General features: G+C 34.4%; 1 protein-coding gene across 1 annotated transcript in view; it reads right to left on the bottom strand.

Annotated features, from left to right (window-relative positions):
* Positions 1–314: 314 nt before the first annotated feature.
* Positions 315–22,496, bottom strand: part of LOC138705772 (neuroguidin) — a 74,075-nt gene continuing 51,893 nt past the window's right edge. The window contains exon 7 of the mRNA XM_069834405.1: positions 315–14,408. Coding sequence (XP_069690506.1) covers positions 14,383–14,408 — 26 coding nt within the window. The 3' untranslated portion in view covers positions 315–14,382. The remainder of the gene's footprint in view (positions 14,409–22,496) is intronic.

The following is a 22,496-nucleotide window of genomic DNA, read 5'->3' as shown; positions in this document are numbered from 1 at the left end:
GGCAACTGTGCAATGTTGGGACGAAGGGACAGGATGGAATTGTCAGAGTTGTTTGTGTAGGAAGTCATAAATCTGCACTCCTTGAAATAAAATAAGGTATAACACTGAGGTTTCCTCTGGATACAGCAGCTCCTCTGTGACATTCCATCACCATTCACTGCAAGTGTAATGTAGACTCATGGCCCGCATATAGTCTCTGACGAACTAAGTGATCTACACTTCTTGGCACTAACAACATCTCTGAGTTATACTCATAGAATCAGGGTGAATAACTGCAAGTTAAGGAGCCTGCCATTATACCAAAAAAGTAAGAATAAAAAATCGATAATGAATTTATTCTCAGACTTTCTCAATACACATTAATTACCATGCTAATGAAGGTTAGGCATTTCTCTAAAGCGATGCTTAAATTTGTTTGCAAAGATCAAAAAGATTTAGGCTAAACAGTGTTAATTTTACGAAATTTGGCGTATTTCAGTACGCTGACTACTGGAAAAAAAATTATCACAGACATAAGGCACAAAATAGCCTTGAGATGTGATTTATAATGTCCAAAATTAAAAGTTACATACAAATAATGTAACTAGAAAATTAGGTGCATTTAGCATTAAGATCACAATTATTCTTTAAACAACAAAAATCTAAGCAGGTCTTCAGAATGTTACTTCAATCTCAAATACAAGATCAGAATAATTCGGGTAGATTAATTTTGAAATTGTGTTTACAAACTATGAAGTCTTTAATAAACAGCTCTTAGAATTTAGGACATACACTTACAATAGTACGTTCTAGAAATGTAAGCTAAGATGCAATGTTAAAACAACTTTTTGTACTATCATGACCACAAAATTTCACATATACTTATCACTGCGAAAAATTATGAAAAAGTGTTCAAGAAATTTGAGAATGTGTTATGGTGACATCTGAAAACAAATTTTCAACATTGCTCTTTCTCCATACTGAACTACAGAGGAAGTTAAACTCAGACATTCCAGACATCTCCAGGCGATTATGGAACTCTAGTAGAAATACTCATAATAGGAGTACACAGAAGGAAATTGTTTACAAGAAGAACACTTGATATTTGTTGTTTCTCATTTATATTAAATGATTTGTCTAATACTGTGACAAATACATTAAATAAATAAGTCAATAAATAAAACTTCACTGGAACTGTTTCAGAGACTCACTCAATCAGGTTCAGTCTTTCTTGATTGTATATACACTATGACAATTAAATTGTCCTTGCTCACCCTTGGACTTTCTCCATTTATTTTTGATATATTTCATACAATCAAGGAAAACTATCCTTTGTGGATGATGCTTTCTCTATATATCTTTCATACCAATCAGAGATTCCTAACTTGTCTCTTCAAAAAGAAGTTCAGCATTCATACTAAAAAAAACTCAATAGGACTACAAGATACACTACACAATATAATCTGCAATACAAGACCATTACACCATACCATACCATGTCACGATTAAGAAGTCAGGTAAAGTTTGGGTCATCTGGAACAGAATGGAAACTTTCACTTTCATCAGATAGAAATAACTTTTAATCCATCTTTCAAGTTTCCAGAACACTCAACTACTACCATTACTTCGCACCTTGTCTTGCCGAAGACATAAAACTATACAGGTTTATGACAGTCTGGAATCAGATGCCATCTCCATTGGCCAACAATTTTATTCCAGCACATCCCTTCACATCAAACACGAAAAAAACTAATTCTAGCACGTAACTCATACCAAATAACATTTTGAGCAACAATATTGTAACACCTACCAAACACATGTAATATAAATTGGCATTACCAGTTGAAAATCATACATAAGTCACTGATGTACAAATCATAATTCTGTATATCCTTTCTGTCACTAGTGAATTGAATAATGAAATATGTAGGATGATAATATAATAGGAATATTTCTTCTCATATCTTGTAGCAAGTTAATCACAGTAGAACAGAGGCAACCTGAATACTTACATTCAGTTCAACATGAGTAGGAATCATAGGAGGTTCATATATTTATATCACAATCGCTTGCACCTGACCGACCAAGCTTCATTCATGAAGCAGTCAACTGTCACATTAATGCCCAAGAGTTGCAATAGTTCAGCACCACGGTATAGTAAATGTAATGATTCAAGCTCATATCGTTAAGTTAACATTTCCCAACAACAGACGTCTCAAACACCAACATCTAATAAATATCCCTAACACACAATTATACATTTCATTCAAAAATTATAATAGAAAGTGGCAGATAATGATACGAGTAAATATAAATATTTACCTTCCTAATTACGTTAAATGCATATTATTTCTACAAAAATTGTGTCTTTCTTACTGTCAGTATGAGGTAGTAAAATAGGGCAGTAACCTGCCACCAACTTTGATGAATATTGTCAGTTTATGAGACCCTGACGATGTGAAAATACAAGTTTATGGTCACTTGATATAAAAAATCAATGTTTCATTCTTCAAACAACAACATGAAACAACGAATCAAAGAACTTAAAGCCTGAATTAACTATTTATTAGTGGGCAGGCTAAAAAGTGTACAAGAAATGAGTGGAAAGTAATAACGTATAATACATATATAAAAGAATTAGCATCTTCCAGGCTCTATGTATGTACATTCAAAAATTCATAGTCAAATCAATATCTATAAGGAAAAAGTACTTTTTTTTTGTATAAACAGTAACAGACTTTTACATCTGAATCATTTTTAGTGTTTGGTACAGATGCACAATTAATAATGTTTATTTATACTTTCGTTCTTAGTAACTGTAGGCTTGAGAACTTCATAATTCTCAAAAAAAATTGAACATCTTCATGTGTAATACTTTCCTTATATTATAATGAATTTTTAATACAAAACAAAAATATCACAGAAGTGTGTATGCACCATACAAATGAAGTACTGTTCCCTATTTTCATAAGAATTGTGGGTACATGTAAACAAGCAAATCTTTTTTTCCTTCTGTGGTAGAAAACAATCCACCAACTGGCTCAGAACTTCATAACTATTGCAGACTATTTGCTCGTTTTGTGGCAATGTATTAGTGTATTCTAAAATAGAGCAAAACAGAAAGATAAACAGAGCAAAAATTAAAAAAAAGAATGTTAATGGTGAAAGTAATAATAAACTGTGGTGCAACAGCCTATGAAGTGCTAAGGCCTACCAGCTGGCTGCTGGCTCATGTCCACATGTCTCAGCAGAGGTAAACGATCTCCAACCAGAATGGAGGCATTTTTTGGTTAGCATGATGATCCTCCCAGCTATTATAGCTGGATTTCACTACCTATTGTAGCTCCCCAAATTCATCACCATGTAGTGGAATATTTTTCAAATTTCAAATATAAGCAGAAACTTCAGTTACTTACACTAGTCCTACATGTCCCTACAGAAATTGTGTTCAACTACAGTGTGTAGATTGCATGCTATTATCATTCAGACTGCAATTTCAGACTGATCACATTCAATGTAAAAATGGTGATTATGATGATATCAGATGTTATACATGTTAATGTAAAGTTCATTAAAAAAATTATAATAAAACAAAAATTCTTGTGAGGGCTTGGACAACAGATTTTTAGATGACATTTCAAGTGAAAGAAAACAAAAAATCCGTATGCTAATTAGGCATAATGGTATTCAGGGTGACCTATATGTTACAGATGAAACAAAGCAATATTTGAAACTAAATAAACAATTCTGGTGCATATGCAGGAGGTAGAAGCTACTTCTTTCAAATTCACACCTGTCATTGTTACTTTCCAACCACCATTTGTCATTTTACAAACATTAACACAATGCAACTAACGTTCATGCAGTAAAACTCCTCCAACAATCTCAAGAATAATGTTGTCTAATGGGTATCAAAAATATTTAATTGCAAATGTATGTATGGATGTATCCTGTACAGGCCTATGGTTGTGTCACTCGCCGACACTGATGTAACAATGATGTAACAGTTAGTAGTTTCAGCTCTTGTCCCCTTCTATTCCCCCCCAACATACAACAGCAAAATGACGACAGCCAAAACAACAGACATTAACGGTAAGTAATCACACATTAACATCACTTTTATATACATCTATAGTGACTCCAGCAAGACAAGGTTTATTTCAGCTTTATACTAAAGTCTAGAATGAATAACCCACTTTTAATGAAGCTTACATAAATTTATGTCAAAACAAATTTAACATTATAACACGAAATTAACATTAAGGCAGTAATGTCAAACTCTATCACTTGTAGCAAACTGCTTTATATGGTCTCTGTACTATGAGATAGCAGTTATTAAAAAAAAACTTTTGCCATAATGAATCTCCATGCAGTAGAAACAGCTGAAAAAGTAACTTTTCAATGTATTCATGTTGCTTGAAAGGGTTCTCACAAGGAATTAGGTTACTTCACAGACATACATGCAATTATGTCTAAATGAAACATGTATCACTTTTCGAAGACTGGCTCTATATTCATCTTACCACGAACAAAAATTGAGTCAGAAAGGGTTTCTGCTTGTTGGGGTCGTTATAATTTAATTTATGTTGAGAAATGTATATCAACAGAAACATAGGAAATAAAAAAGTATGGTGCTAACATTAATAACTGCATGCTAGTAATGTGTATGTGTACATTAACAATTTTGTATTTAATTTTAATTTTTAGTAGGCTATCTCCTTATATCTAATATATTAGGGCTATGACAGTCACAGCATATTTCTAAGAATTATAATGGAATGGTAAAAGTATCCATGTACACGCCATTGAGGCATACAGGAGCCAAGACATAAAACTCTCATGTTTCCTTTACCTCAGCACTATACTCGATTCCATTTCATGAAGTGACTAAACAGGAAGCGACAACATGTTGCTGTCAGTAGAGGCTTGGCTGCCACATAGTTGTGGTGCGAGCTCAAATTGAGTTAAGAGCTTTGCAGTTTTCACCAAAATATTTAAAGTACATGTATGATGGAGTATTTGAAATGCTTACAATTTATACTTTTATACTCATAATAACAGTAGTAATGATACAGCGCACGAAAGCAAACTACACTTGGTTGGCATTGTATTGCCAGTTTGTCATTAGCAGACAAATTTTTGCATTATAAACTTAGTAAAAAGTTACATTTTGACTCAATGTCACAATACTGTACATGCTACTCCCTCTAGCCCGCACTCACCCCTTGCCTATAGAACTACTTCCTGGTTCATTGCTTTAAAACATGGAAACTAGTACAGAATGGAGTGAATGGACGATATGGTCATTACATCATGCCTTAGTTGCCTCTTACTGCTGGGAAAGACAGAGTACAGAACGTTCAAAATTTTATGGCACTTGTGTGAGGAACTAATCTTAGACTGTCTTCTTGGAATTTCCTTCACTTTCAACTGAAGAAGTGTTAGGTCATCTTTCTTTCAGTTTCAAGTGTTAAAGAGAAAACCATAGAGTTATTCATATTCAAAAGTGAAATGTGTCAAGAACCATAAAAAGGAAAATGTTGATGCAGGAGAGGCAGCTTCCTTTTCCACATATAAACTGCAGCGAAGGAAGTAGGGGATTATTGCAGTTTCAAACATTTTACGAGATATTCATAATTTCTAAACCACGTGAAAGCAAGGCCAAATCTGAAATTGCTTCTTTCTATATTTCATGAAAACACAAGTTTTCGAGGGAAAACACTTAAGAAAATTACAAATGAAGTTAGGTTTCAGGTACACAACATAATACTTTATCACAAAAGGCTAATGGTATTTATAATATTGTGCTCTTATGTCATCTTCCAATGCATACTGAATTTGAATAAGGTGAAATTGCTATACTTGCTTTATCTTTGGATTCTGTGAAAGTTTTTTTTTTTTTTCAAATTGTTGCTTCATAACTATTTTCTGAGAAATAATCAACACAGGATATCATTATTATATTAATAAACTATTGTCGCCTCAATGTTATAGGAGAATGGAGAAAGTTACAGAACACAGAACTGCACACATTGTATTCTTCACCTGACATAATTAGGAACATTAAATCCAGACGTCTGAGATGGGCAGGGCATGTAGCACGCATGGGCGAATCCAGAAATGCATATAGAGTGTTAGTTGGGAGGCCAGAGGGAAAAAGACCTTTGGGGAGACCGAGACGTAGATGGGAAGATAATATTAAAATGGATTTGAGGGAGGTGGGATATGATGATTGAGACTGGATGGATCTTGCTCAGGATAGGGACCTATGGCGGGCTTATGTGAAACCCTCGAACATGGCAATAAATATGAGTATTATGAAAGAAAAAGTAAAGGTGATGAATGACTTTCATTTTGAAATGGTTGCTTCATTATATCACCAACTGTAAGACTTGGCTGTTCCTGACACACATGGCTTGTTAGGACAATAAACTGAGTTTGACATCACTGTACTAAGAGTAGAATGTGTCGTTACATCTTATCCTTAATTATTTATAATGTAATATATATACTTTACAACATATTGCCAAGTCTGCACTCTTCTCAACTGTTGAAAATGCATGGATGCTCTGAAATGTGAACTTTAAAGTACACACTACACTGTCATACATAATGGACATGGTGACACTTGCATTAGCTCAATAAGTAAAGAAATGTGTATAATGGCATAAATACAGTATACTAGCACTATTTACTGACATTCTTAATAAGAAGTGATTCATTCAATAAAAAAAAAAGTAATACTGACTTCCAAAGCTACTGCTAATTCACATCACTTAATATGGAGTATACAAATAGCAAGAAACTTTTTAAGAAACAAACGAAAAGTAAACTACTATATATTGCAACTTAATAAGTTAAAACTATTATGTCTGTGATTTACAGAAAGCATTTTTATGACGTCCCAAAATATGATTTTTGTTAATTTTTCTGAATTATCTAGGCATGGTGAAAGAATTACATTTTTGACAAGATAAAGTTGATCACTTCAAGTAACACAATAGTTGCTGAGAAAGAGATGGGGGAATTCTTAATTGAGCAAGAAATGGCTGGAGAATTTTCCCAGTTATTCTCCTTTATGGATTAAAAAACACTTCTGTTGAGGACAACTAAAATAATGGAAACTCTCAAACAGAAAAATTCAGGCATTAACATTTCTTGTGTTATGGCAATTGAGATGTTTTAAATTTTAAATACCACTTTCAATTATCTTCAGCCACTTTATAACTTCAACAAAACTTAGAAGTAATGGTCACAGATGGTTATGTATCTTATTTTTCATCAATAAAAAAAAAAATGTTGGAAGCTGTATTATTTCCTACAGACCGTCACCATACTATTGTTATAAAATTATAATACATAACTTATCCAGCCCAGGATAACAGAGAGGGTCCATGCGGATGACGTGAATATGTTAGGAGAAAATCCACAAACGATTAGGGAAAACACGGGAATTTTGCTTGAAGCAGGTAAAGAGATAGGTTTGGAAGAAAATCCCGAAAAGACAAAGCATATGATTATGTCTCGTGACGAGAATATTGTACGAAATGGAAATATAAAAATTGGAAATTTATCCTTTGAAAAGGTGGAAAAATTCGAATACCTGAGAGGAACAGTAACAAATATAAATGATACTCAGGAGGAAATTAAACACACAATAAATATGGGAAATGTCTGTTATTATTCAGTTGAGAAGCTTTCATCATCCAGTCTGCTGTCAAAAAATCTGAAAGTAAGAATTTATAAAACAGTTATATTACCGGTTGTTCTTTATGCTTGTGAAACTTGGACTCTCACTTTGAGAGAGGAACATAGGTTAAGGGTGTTTGAGAATAAGGTGCTTAGGAAAATATTTGGGGCTAAGAGGGATGAAGCTACAGGAGAATGGAGAAAGTTACACAACACAGAACTGCACGCATTGTATTCTTCACCTAACATAATTAGGAACATTAAATCCAAACCTCTGAGATGGGCAGGGCATGTAGCAACATGCCCATACGGGCGAATCCAGAAATGCATATAGAGTGCTAGTTGGGAGGCCGGAGGGAAAAAGACCTTTGGGGAGGCCGAGACGTAGTTGGGAAGATAATATTAAAATGGATTTGAGGGAGGTGGGATACGATAATAGAGACTGGATTGATCTTGCTCAGGATAGGGACCTATGGCAGGCTTATGTGAGGGCGGCAATGAACCTCCGGGTTCCTTAAAAGCCAGTAAGTAAGTAAACTTATCCAGCAGATCTGACTGAAGACTCCTGGCAGGGTAGAAGGGATTTATTTTCCTTCCATAAGAATTGACCATTAATGACTAGAGTTTGTTGAAGGATTGTCATAAGCAGCCCTACAGCTCTCTCCTCATTGTTTTCAGTATCCAGTAACATTCTCCTGCACAACTAATATGGGAAAAACATTCTCCATATTTCTTGCTGATTCGTGATACTAGTTTTACACAAAAGTAGAAAGCACTACTTTAATGAAGATAATTTTTAGCACTTTTGAGTAAATAAGATGATACAAAACTCCCTATATTTTAAAATGGTTATTGAATGTATAAGTGATGCCTTATTGGTGTCATTTATGAAGTTCCAACCTGTCTTCGGACAGTTGACTAAACAATACATTTTCTATCACTCAAAAACAAAAAACTGAATAACAGTGATTTAATTGTTTGTATACCTTTGAAGTCTGATTAGTGTATTAGTGTAATATATTACAGCAAAACCCATTCAAGACAGAAGTGACATGGTCCTAACTTTTTTTCCGTTGTGGACAGGTTTCGTATTATTCAGATGTGAAATTAAAATGGAATATTTTATCACTTGTATACATGAAAAACAAAATAACATGCCGCAAACTGCAAGAAGTAAAAATCTTCTGTTGTAACACTACTTACATTAAATCAGCTTTCTGTCACTTATTCCGTAGGTGAATCATCTTGATTAAAATCTCATGTTCTGTATAAATGTTATTGTAACTCACTCATTAACCAATAAACACTACTAAAGTTTACTAATCTCATTCAATTTAATATCTAATACTATACTAAAATACTGTATTGTATATCACTGCACATTATTAATTAATTGGACTAGGAGCCATCCATTACAAGCCTTGAATTCTGATTTATTTAATTTCTTGTCAGTCCAATGGCTTGCTTTGCAGAATAGATCCAGAAATTGGCATGTTCTTTGAAAGGTCATAAAGAACCCACTCCCACAACAGTTCATTTATTTTCACATAAACAGTTGCTTTCTGGTTCCTTTTATGTCACCAAAATTGGCCACAAGCTACTCTCTCATTATGATATTTATTTTTAATGTACAGTACCACTTCTGAGTTTTCCACAACTGAACTTCAAACATACACTTCGTTTCTAATTTTCCTTTAACTCGATAACTTTTACTTCATCACTTAATGTTAATGGCATATTTTACGCAACTTTTCTTTTTTTTTTACTTTTCTCTGTCTAGCTACGACAGTATACGGGTGTGAAGCACTGAAAATCTTTGAAGGGACTAGTCTGCCTAGTCAACAGGGTAATAAAAATTATGACCGACAGACCAACACACCCTCGTCACCTCTAAAATTTTGCAAAGAAAACTTGTTTTTATCTTAGTGACCTACATATTTCGTATATTCCTTGAAATTACATGCTGTTTCAAAATATAGTTTACATTAAAGCAGTGTGCCCAAAATATTATTTCCGTTTTGAAAAGTAGCAGGCAGTTTCCATTTCTGCATTGGAGAGTTTCCGTTTTATTCAGAAAAATTTACACATAATACATACAAATTTTGCCAAGACCAATAAATTGCTCTGAAATAGACACGATTCCAGATTATTCAGGTTCCGATTTGAACAGGTTTCATTGTACTAGTCAACTATGTATGCAATGGAGGGGAAAAGGAATTGGTCACCCTTCCCCATTATCCTCTGGCTTAGTTGCCTCATGAGTGATGGTTTATTGATGTTACTTATAAGGTTCAAACAGTCTTTGAACAGTTGACTAAACAACAAACAACAGTGATTTTTTTACAGTAATATCAAACATACATTTTGGAGTGTTGTTTGTTGTTGTTTAGTCAACTGTCCGAAGACAGGTCTGAACCTCACAAGTGATACCAAGAAGGCACCACTTATGAGGCAATTAGACCGGGAAATAATGGGGTAGGGTGGCCAGTTCCTCTCCCCCTCCATTGCATACATCGCTAAGTACATATTACACTAGTCAGACTTCAAATGCATACAAACAATTGTTCTTCCTTTGACAGATATCATCAAGTGAGATGTACTTTGGAGTGTATATAATTTAAATTTCTTTAGATCCTTGAATTTGGTTAAGTTAAAGCAGTGGGCATGGCTCTTACTTAATTCTGCCATCTTAATATTTTGTGATATTCTTCTGAGTCTGTGCTCAATGGAGACATAGTTCATATGTACATAAAAAATGTCGAAATATATGAACATTTTCTTGATGAAAATGAGGAAATGAGGAGAATAAATGTTTCTCACAATATTTCACAAAAGTTCACCTTCAAACACTTCCATATTTTAGACATTCCTCAAAGTGACTCAGAAGCTGAATGAAATTCTATCATGATAAGGTTCTGAAATAATCGAAATTTGTTTGACAACAGCTCAGTTTAAATATACATGCTAGACTGCATAGAAGGAGTTAAGAGTTCTTACGCTTTTCCAACCTCAGCATTAGAATATGAGTGATCACCGAATTGAATTGAAATTCAGCAGGGGGCACTATGACCCAGCACTGCGAACCAGAAGATTTATTGTAATAATCCTCGAGCTAGACGCATTCCCAACCCACAAAGGCTGATTACACTAAGGTTTGCTGGATATTCAGGTTCATCTCTTGAAATGATGTAGATGCCTAATATAGAAAAATGGGAGAACTCCAAGAAAAACCCCAAATACAATGTTGTCCACTGTAAGTGTCATTATTTTCATATCAAAAATCCCACACCAGACCAGACTAGGACTCAAACCTGTTCTGCCTGTATGATAGGCTGAAGGTCTGACCATACAGCCACTGCAGTGGCAATGAGTGATCATACTCCAGACACTTATTCCTAGAAAAAGAATCCCTGTGATCAATTGAGTGGATCTGAGCTCAATGATAAAGGGAAATATTTTTTGACCCTACCTTGGACTGAACCTACTCATGTAAACTTCCAGTCCAATTTATGTTCATGGAGGTCCAAATTATGACAGGTGTTTCTAATACTAAATCTTGCTAATACAGAATCTAAAGAGATAGGTTTGGAAGTAAATCCCGAAAAGACAAAATATATGATTATGTCTCATGATGAGAATATTGTACGAAATGGAAATATAAAAATTGGAAATTTATCTTTTGAAGAGGTGGAGAAGTTCAAATATCTTGGAGCAACAGTAACAAATATAAATGATACTCAGGAGGAAATTAAACACAAAATAAATATGGGAAATGCCTGTTATTATTCGGATGAGAAGCTTTTATCATCCAGTCTGCTGTCAAAAAATCTGAAAGTTAGAATTTATAAAACAGTTATATTACCGGTTGTTCTTTATGCTTGTGAAACTTGGACTCTCACTTTGAGAGAGGAACATAGGTTAAGGGTGTTTGAGAATAAGGTGCTTAGGAAAATATTTGGGGCTAAGAGGGATGAAGTTACAGGAGAATGGAGAAAGTTACACAACACAGAACTGCACGCATTGTATTCTTCACCTGACATAATTAGGAACATTAAATACAGACATTTGAGATGGGCAGGGCATGTAACACATATGGGTGAATCCAGAATTGCATATAGAGTGTTAGTTGGGAGGCCGGAGGGAAAGAGACCTTTAGGGAGGTCGAGACGTAGATGGGAGGATAATATTAAAATGGTTTTGAGGGAGGTGGGATATGATGATAGAGACTGGATTGGTCTAGCTCAGGATAGGGACCATTGGAGGGCTTATGTGAGGGCAGCAATGAACCTCCGGGTTCCTTACAAGCCAGTAAGTAAGTAATTCAGAATCTGTAATTATCTACTCTTTCAAAATATTAAATTGCTCGTTTAATTAAGTCCTCTAACGAGGTGAAAAATAACAGATGTCTTTTTATTGTACTTTATTGCTATCAGCTTTTACTCCAGGAATTAAAAACTGGGTAGCACTGAATGACATGAACTTTCTGATTATACATCCATTATGTAGCAAATAACCATTATAACAAGTAAAGATTTGTCAAATTATCCACAACCACATTTATTTTTGCAAAATCACTGCATTCCCACTGCTATCATCCCTATTTCACATAACTACAACACGCAACAACTACGAAGTGTTTTTTTCTCAACTAGTCCTCAACCATAATCTTACTTATGTGGTGAGCAATCAAGATTTCTAAACCATAATTGGAATGAGGTGCTGTTATTATTGTGAACACACATTCCCCTTCTTGCTCTATTTCTGTAATGACTAAGGTTAGGTTAATTTTTTTCAACATTTCAATCTGTGTATGCTTTTACTAGAGAAAATTCTGCAGTTAATAATTCCTCTAAAAATGATTTTTCGGAATATTTAATTTGTCACTTTATTTTATGTAAGCTAGAAAGGAAAACAGAGCTGATTTCGAACAAGTTATTAATTTTTTTTTCCAGTAAAATTATTATGCATCATGCAGCTCATTTTCAAATAACCACTAAACTAGAGAATTACTGGTAGCTTTCAACCATGCCATTATGGTTATGACCAAATAGAACTACATACACAATGTCGCCAACATAAGGCCATGACGTTGGTCTGTGGTGTTGTCAGAAGGAAAAATTTGTTTTTTTTTCTCGCTCTACTTCCTTTGTTCTGAATATTACTGAGAGATAGCACCACTGTTAGCAAGAAGATTAGGTAAGGTTTGATGAGCCAATACGTATCTTAGTCTAAATTAGACACATGGACAGTGATAAGGCTTATTAATATTTTGAAATATACGCTTACTAGGATTATATTGTTCCTTATCAATATTTTCAAATATAAGGAATAGTTTGGCTGTGGCTCATGCATGGACCTCTCATGCTGTGCCAGCGTGAACCTTACCTGGATTTATTTTCACGTGCACATTCCAGATCAAACCAAGAAGGTTCCTTTCTTGCTCCGATTACACATCTTGCATATATGAAGTTAGGTTTGGTTAATTTAGGTTTTTATTAACCATGTTCGCACATGCGCAGGTATCATCCCACAGCCAAACTGTTCCTGTCGCGAGCCGCATGTAAAAACTTGTGTTCGACTATGTTTTAATCTCCTCCAGCGTGTATTTCCGTAAATATTGCGAGCAGATTACACGGTGAACATTAACCATAAGTTTACTTTCATTCATTTCAATGACATTCCGTGAACCACGACTTTTTTTTTCTTTATTTCGTTGTGATAACCTACTATAAGATCTTACTACATTTGCATTTTCTTTCAGTGTATTCCAAACACCGCTGTTATACTCCGTAAACCTTTGACTTGACTAGTGGAGTCCATTATTTAAGAATATAGCTGCCAATTTTACCACCATTTCGAATGTCTTTTGTTTCACACGACTCAGTACGGCCTGGTTACTAGTGGCCAGCGTAGTCAGCATTGCTTTACCATGCATATTATCTGGTTGTTTCCGAATAACTTGTAGATATTTGTACAGATACACAGATATTTTAGAGTAATTTTCTTGTATGATGCATTCAAAAACATATCTTTCTGTGGTAATCTAGAAACAGTCAATTTTATCTTTACACTTCCAATAACGAGAAAGAAAAAAATGAAACAGTTATGTCCGAAGACTTAGTATCCAGGCATATAAAAACTAAGAGGAGCTGACATGTCATAGAAATGCTTAATTCTAAAATTCAGAGTTATTGATCTTAAAAACATAAAAATAACACAACCTATTTGAAAAAAAGTAACTGAAGTATTTTAAATGGGTATATATGTTTTCTGCAATAAAAGGTTGAAGCCTATATATCAAAACTGTATATGTCAATATATAGGCCATTTGTTACGTTCATCAATGTCACTGGTATACCCTTGATATTGACAGTGAACATCCCATATAAATCATTACAAACCAAGTTTCATTATAAGTGGGTTATTTGAAGACAGGATTGCCAGGTCCTACTTTCACTATAATGGAAATGAGAATGAGTGTAGTACCTATGACAGTCTTAAGGAAATGTCATGAAATTGCTGATATGCTGTATCTAACTGAATGAATGCAATGTCCAGAGCTCTGGCAATCCTCTGAAATGGTCCCACTTTACAAAGTGACTTGTGACTAACACCACAAATCTTCCATTCTGAACTTCATAAGCTGTTATGTGATATGAAGAAAAGATGTCCAAATAAAATGCTGCACCTATGCAGATAACTTAGAAGTAGAGTTCAATGAAATCTCCTCTTTTTGAAACCTGAAATGAAAGAAATCAATAAAAATTTCGCATTGTAATTATCTGTACCCAAAGAACATTTCAACGACAGGAAAAATTACACTGTATAAGATTAAAACAAATTACATTTACTGAACCGAACATTGCTCTCTTTCTTTGGAGAACATATTCTTATAAGTAAATCAGAATCTAATGCCAGTTTGTCACTAAGGCTGGTATTCATAGTTGATACTTTCGATTAAAGTGTCCTTCGGAAGACGCGAAGTATCACTTTTCTGTTGCACAGTCGACAGTTTGGTGCAAAGGAACACTTTGGATGAAAGTGTACTTCCGACCACACTTTGAGCCGAAAGTGTCACTTTGTAGAAAAATGGCGGACGTCTTGGAAGTTATCGAATTATTTATTAGAACGTGCGGAAGAGATGGCACAATTGAGGGGTTTGGGGGAAAAACCAGGCAGCTCCAATTTTTTCCATTTTTGAGCTATTTATGCAGAAAGGAAGAAAAGAATACACTCTATCGTTTGGTCGAAGAACCAGGTAGTTCCAAAAATTACATTCACAGTTATAATGCATTTTGGACCTGCCTCTTTCTGTACATGCTTAATGTTTGGCGGTAAAACCAGGCAGCTCCAGGAGCCACCTTGTTCTTTCGCCAAAATCTTATATTATTGTCATAGGAAGCAGCACTATTATCACAGCTTAAAAGACAAATAAGAAGGTTAATATTAATCCATTGTTGTCAATATTATGTAAGTAGCACATTAGTAGTCAACATGGAGACTAGTGAGAGTGATTTTTCTGCTTCTGAGAGTGAATATAATCCAAATGAAAGTGTATCTAGTGATGAAACCTTCAGTACAGGGTCACTGAAAAAGAAAAGAAAACGTAATCCAAAACGGTGGCTCTCAAATACAAGAAAGGAACTAGAAATGCAGGTAAATCATACATGAACATGAAAGGCAAGCATTTTCCTGTTCGTGTTACTGGATCCGACTGTAAATGCAAGCGTCAGTGTTACCACATACTGAAATCATTTAATGACATGAAGAATAAAGAAACGCAAGATGCATATTTGGGTGGCCTGATAACGGTTCGTGATGTCCAATGACTCCGTGTTAAAAGTGGAGGTGATATTCCTCGTGAGCACACATATTTATATAAGGTAAGCAAAATAATTAAATGCAAACAGGTTAAATTATGTAATATAATTCAAAATGGTAATTAAAAAAGTAATGCCTACATGGAATGATAATAAATCGTCCTGGAGTATTATTATTATTATTATTATTATTATTATTATTATTATTTATTTATTTATTTATTTATTTTAGTTTCGTCTGGGTTCATATGAAGTGATAATGTGTAAAACTGCATTTGCTGGAGGAAAAGTAGGGGAGAGTCGGGTAGTATCGGACATCGGGTAATATCGGACAGTGAGTTTCTTTCATCTACCACACGATGATAGTACCTGATTGACATGGTTACGTTTCTGTGATGTCGCATAGAGAAATGTAACCATGTCATTCAGGTACTACCATATGATGGTAGATGAAAGAAACGCACTGTCCAATACTACCCGACTCTCCCCTATAAAGTAAGCTATGACTTCTACTATAGATTCTTCACCACAAACTTTAGTAATGTATACTTTTGGCTGCAAAAGGGTATCTCTCAGATACAGGGGGGAGAGCCATTAATCCTTCCCATTGAAGGCTTTAAGGAACCAACCTGGACAAATACCCAACATCCCATCCCTACCTTCCCGTGGTGCAGCTGTTAGTAAGCATAATTTTACAAGCTGAACTAAAGGGAGGGGCTACTCATCAATTAGCACTGGTCAGCTTGATGAGTTAATGACTGAATTTGGTATAATTTTCCTCTATTCAATACCTAATTCCCTCTTTACCCTTTCCTATCTAGTCCTCTGACTGAACTCTTACTTTCTTCGACCCCGACGGCATTAGAGCATTCGAGGCCTAGGGGTTCATTTCCCTTTCCTTCCTCCTCTTTCTACTTTTCTGTTCCTAGTGCTGACCTGCTATGGCACTAAAATCGTCCTCCAGTGGCTTAAGGAGGGAAAGCTGGTGATCAACAAGATCTCCCAGTTCGGTCCAATGGACCCGTCGACCAACAGCAGGTGTGGTCCTCCAGACATTCTGAGGGTTGTGTGTGAATGAAGTAGCCACCAGAACATTAAAATATGGTGTTCACTTAAATCGGCTACAACTTGCCATTTAACCACTCCAATATGAAATGAGTACCATTAAGGTAAAATTATCCGGAGGTAAAATAGTCCCCCAATCGGATCTCCGGGTGGGGACTACTTTAATGGTACAGAATCAACTAAACATCTTACAATGGAATGCTGGTGGTATAACATCAGCTAAGAAGGCTGAACTAGCCAATATACTCTCAGATAATAATATAGATATCTTCCTTATTCAAGAAGCAAACCTTGATGCTGACCAATTAAAATATTATAATTTTAAAGGTTTTAATATGAAACTGTTACCCAAAGGTAGACAGATCAGTAGCGGAATTCTCGCAGGTACATCAAAGAAATTAATTACAAATTTTCAAATCATAAAAGAAATGGATAATCAAGACAAATTAGAACTAATAAGAATTGAAGTATGGAAAAATCAACAACATTTCAAAATCTACAGTGCCTATAATCCACCTAATAATCCCCTTGATCTAACTTTGTTTGATATACAACCTAAAACTATCATAATTGGTGACTTTAACGCCCACTCCCAACTTTGGGGCTACGATAATGTAAACCAACCTGGAAAAATGATCATGGACCTCCTAAGTACTACAATCGCAGAACTTGTCTACAGAAAAGAAGATCCCCCTATTTTCATTCATTATTCTGGTTCTGGTACAAATCCAGACTTATTACTAGTAACATCAGATATCCATCACGAAACCAAGAAAAAAATAATTGAAGACCCTGGATCTGGCCATAGAGTCATCATTGCTTCTATCCATCTCCACCAAAACCGAAGAAAAGAACCCTACAATAACAAAACAACATGGAACTTTAAGAAAGCGAATTGGAAACTATTTACAACAGAACTCAACAAATACCTCAAGCTCAACACACCACTAATGGAAAATACAAACTCAGATAGATTGAACAAATATTTCTGTGAATCTCTTCTTAAAATTGCAAAAAAGCACATTCCACGAGGCAAACCAAAAAAATACACCCCATTCTGGACAGAAAACCTGAATTTATTGAAACAAGATAGAGATAAAGCAAGAATCAAAGCAGAACATAGCAAAACACCAGAAGATACTCAAGATTGGAGGAAGAAGACTGCCATTCTTAAAAAAGCAATCATAACAGCAAAAAAGAACAGTTTTAATAAATTTATTGAAAATATTAATTACAGAACCGATAGCGCTAAAACATATAAATTTCTGAAGAATATTTCCAATACACAGAAAAATGCTAGCCAACCTATTATTCATAATAACAAAACACTAACAGATAGTAGAGATATAGCAAACGCATTTAATAAACACTACTCAAACTCACACAGATTACATCCCAATATCAAAAAAACTGACAAATTTATCAAAAGAGAATTACATAAAAAGAATAAAAACAATATTACTAGTACAAAACCTGAAATATTTCATCAAAATTTTACTTCCAAAGAATTAAATATAGCTATACAAAATTTAAAAACCAAGAAATCTCCTGGCCCCGACAACATTCATTCCGAATTTTTTAAACATCTGGGGGAAAAAGCCAAGTCTGTACTTTTATCCATTTTTAATTTATCATGGAACACCTCAATCCCTGCAGCTTGGAAAAAAGCAATCATTGTACCAATTCACAAAAAAGGGAAACCTGCTCATGATGTTAATAGTTCTCGACCAATAGCACTGTTAAGCATGATACCAAAAACCATGGAGTCCATGATCTCCAACAGATTAACTTGGTATTTAGAATCCCAAAATCTTTTATCACCAAGACAAGCCGGCTTTCGACAACTACACTCTACCAATGAACAAGTCATACGCCTTGGCCAAGAAATAAAAGATAGTTTTAACAAGAAAGAAGATACCTTAGCAATATTTATTGACTTTCAGTTAGCATATGACTCTGTTTGGAGAAATAAATTATTACTAAAACTCCAGAAATTAGGTATCTCCAGCCATATGTTCAGATGGATATCAGAATTCCTTAGTCAAAGATTCATTGCCACTAAATTCCATAACTCACTTTCTAGTTATAGACAAACATATTGAGGTCTACCTCAGGGCGCTGTCCTCAGCACAATTTTATTCAATATTTATATAAATGACTTACCCTCCCTATTAGAGGAATCAAACATGAAAACAGCACTATTTGCAGATGATATAGTTTTGTGGACTTCCGGATCTTACAGACATAGAGACAAAATTCAAAATTCTGCTCTTAAAGCTCTAAATCAACTACATGAATGGAATACATCAAATTTGATGACACTCAATTTAAGCAAAACCATTTGAAATACATTTCTGAAAAAGCTCGTAAAAGATTCTCCCTTCTAAAAAGACTAGCAGGAAAGAAATGGGGGTGCTCTAGGAATACTTTGAACACTACATATAAAATGTTTATACAGCCAGTGCTGACATACTGCGGAGAAATTTAAATTACTTCACCTTTCATAAACGAAATAGAATATGTTCAAAACCAAGCTCTCAGACTCATTACTGGTGGAATTAAAACAACTCCAATAGATTCTATGAGATTCCTCACTAATATTAACAGCATCAAAATGACAATAGAAGAAAAAGCACTGATTCAATATGAAAAACTTATTAGATTACCAGGAAACAATTGGCATTCATACAGTCCTCTCTGTAGATTGAAAACTCAAAAAAAGTTTCATATCCATTGTTCAAGAATTAAAACATAAAATCAATATCCCGAATTTAAAAGAAAACCTACAAATTAAACCAAACCCTTTAACTCTATTAAATATAGAATATAATCTAAATTTAACAGAAGAAATACTAAAATCAGAAGTAAACACTGAAATACTAAAACAATTGTCTTTACAGACAATTAATATTAGGTACCCTCCACAAAACTGGCTTCATTTATACACCGCCGGATCCTTGATCTCCAGAGAACAAGGTGCCGGTGCAGGTGTTGAGTGCTGTCTCTTCTCACTTTATAGATCTCTTGGGTATGGAACAACAAGTTTTGATGGAGAAATCATTGCAATAAGTGAAAGTCTCAGGAATCTTCTATGCCACATCAATAAATTTAAAAATGCAGTTATATTGTCAGACTCCAAAGCAGCTATTCTATCAATCGTCTCTAAACACACACTTTCATCTCAAACAGCAGAAATAACTAAAATGCTCTCTCAATTAATATCACTCAATAAAAGAATTGTATTCCAATGGATACCATCCCATTGTGGAATCCTGGGAAACGAGAATGCGGATGCTTTAGCAAAGAAGGGCAGCACTGCTACTTACAGACCTGTTACTAAATCTACGTATTACTCTGTGAAAAGATTTATTAAATCTACATACTTAGACTTCAACAAACAAAATTTGATAACACAATCCCAAGGGAAAAAATGGAACTCTCTGCATCAAAATCCACAGTTAATTCCCGATTTACCACGCAAATCGTCTGTAGCTGACTTTTTGGCCAAACACCTGCATAAAATTGGAATATATCAGTCCCCTAACTGCCCATTGTGCAACTCAAACCAAGAAATGGATTCGGAACACCTCAAAATCTGTTCTTCAGTGGCTGGCCATGATAATATCTTTGAAAAATATTGAAGTGCAAGAGGTCAAATGACTTTATTGTCAAACGCCTGGCATTAGAAAACAACAACAACTTTGTTAAGCCACGTAGTGACACTTGCCAAAAGTGTTATATGATGTTGGAAGATGATGGAATCTCAAACTGAAAAAGAAAAAAGAGCCCTTATAATTCAGAAAAACATCTTAGGAAAGCTGACCTCTTCTATTTACAGTTGAAAAAGAAGTCATCTTTGTCTAAGGCAGATGAAACTGTAGAAACAATCTGCTTTGATTTTCAGCAGAATATGGATCTTCCTACAATACCATCAGGGAATGTTTTCTACACACAGACAGCTATGACTTTACAGCTTTTGTATACATGTAAGCAGCACTCATAAAAGTTACTTCTACATGTATGATGGAAGTGCGGGTAAAAAGTCCCAATGAGGTCATTAGTTTTCTTGACCATTTCTTTGCTACAGTTTGCAAGAAATCTGTAAAGCATATTTTCAAGTTTTCAGACAACTGTGCAGCACAGAATAAAAACCATACTATTGTGAAATATTTATTCACATTGGTTCAGCAAGACAGATTTTAGACCATCACACACATCATGTTTTCAGAGCTGGGTTACAGTTTTCTCCCCTGTGATCGCTCATTTGGACTTGCTGAATCACAGAAGAGGAAACATGATATGTTCCGCAGGACTGGTATAAAGTCGTCAAAGACAGCTCCAAAAAGTTTGAAGTCATTCCAGTAAGTCAATATATGCTGAAAAATTTCAGTGAGCGTTACCAAAGCCGCTACAAGAAACAACTAAAGAACACTAGAAATCTCAAGTTCATGATTTCTCCTTACAGACTATTTCAGTATAACATGCGACTTAAGCAGGTTGTTCGGTGTAGTGAATCATTGAATGCAACTTTATTTTTTCACTTTCCTATTATGTAGAAGAATGTCCCTTCTTCCCTCATATACCAAGAAATATATTCAGAACATCTCAAGATAAAAGCAGCCAAATACAAAGATGCTATGAAGTTGGCATGTCAGTATATGCCACAAGTTGTTATGATATTTTATGAGACTTCACTGTGTGACTCAAATACACATCAAACTGGAACTTCTGAATCTGATGATTAATGATAACTGAGAACGAAAATATATTCACATTTTGATATACTTAACTGTCAAATAACCCCTACGTATGCTATCAATTTTTTTTAAATTAAAGTTACTTAAAAGTATCTTTATTTGGTGGAATAACAAGGTGGCTCCAACATATTCAAAATTTCCGTAATCCCAAAAAAATAATTTTAAAATCATATGTTTCTTAAACAATCATATACTTATGCCAATTACCATGTTATTTGTTAGTTTGAACGTTAGAGGAAGCATTATTAATTTTTTAAAGAGTTTTTTTTAATTATCTCGGAAGGTACTAAATTGGAGCTGCCTGGTTATTCCCCCAAACCCTCAATTAGTGGACAATGTACGAAAGCGCTACATTAGGGATAGGCCTAAAGACAATCCCGTGAAATTTTTAAAGATATAGAATTAGAAAAAACGGTTCAAATTTGATAAAAAAAACTGTTCCTGAGATTGCTCATCTTTTCGAGGACTGGTTAATAAAAACGAATAATAAAGGTTTGCCAGCGCCTCCAATAATACAGTTATTGACTACATTAAAATTCTATGCTACAGATATGTACCATACATTAATATCTGTAATATTAATAGTTCAGGTATTTCTGTAGTAACATTTGTATATTTCTAACCTCAATTCGATGAAGTGATATGTAAGTAGATATCCCTATATAACCTATTTTTTATTACTGAAACGATTTTTTTTAACTTAAATAGTATTAAATTAACTTCAATCTAATGTAGGCGTGACTATCTTAAATTGATATTGAGAGACCTCACATGCCTGCTTTCTAAGCAGATTCCATAATTATATTGGGTTTAAAATGATTTTGATTTTCGTTGACTACCTGTATTTTGGGATAAGATTTATCTTGATGTTCATATAATCATTACTGTTTTGATAATATATATTTTCATGCCGGTAAGCAATACATCTGATATGGCTGCTTCTGCTGAGATACTGTCTCTAGTTCATGTGCAGTCATAACCTCACCGTGAAAAGAGATCTCATACCATTAGGCCTATTTTGTTCTGCATTGTAGAAAACTTTGGCATTCAAAATATTCCTGAAGAGCAGGCAATAATGGAAACAAGAAAGAGAGAGAAAATAATAATAATAATAATAATAATAATAATAATAATAATAATAATAATAATAATAATAACAGCAGTAATGTGTTTATTTCATTCTTTT

This window comes from Periplaneta americana, chromosome 9 (assembly GCF_040183065.1).
Source record: "Periplaneta americana isolate PAMFEO1 chromosome 9, P.americana_PAMFEO1_priV1, whole genome shotgun sequence".
NCBI classification, from domain to species: domain Eukaryota; kingdom Metazoa; phylum Arthropoda; class Insecta; order Blattodea; family Blattidae; genus Periplaneta; species Periplaneta americana.
The sequence above is the reverse complement of the archived record's forward strand: the minus strand, read 5'-3'. Positions and strand labels throughout refer to the sequence as shown.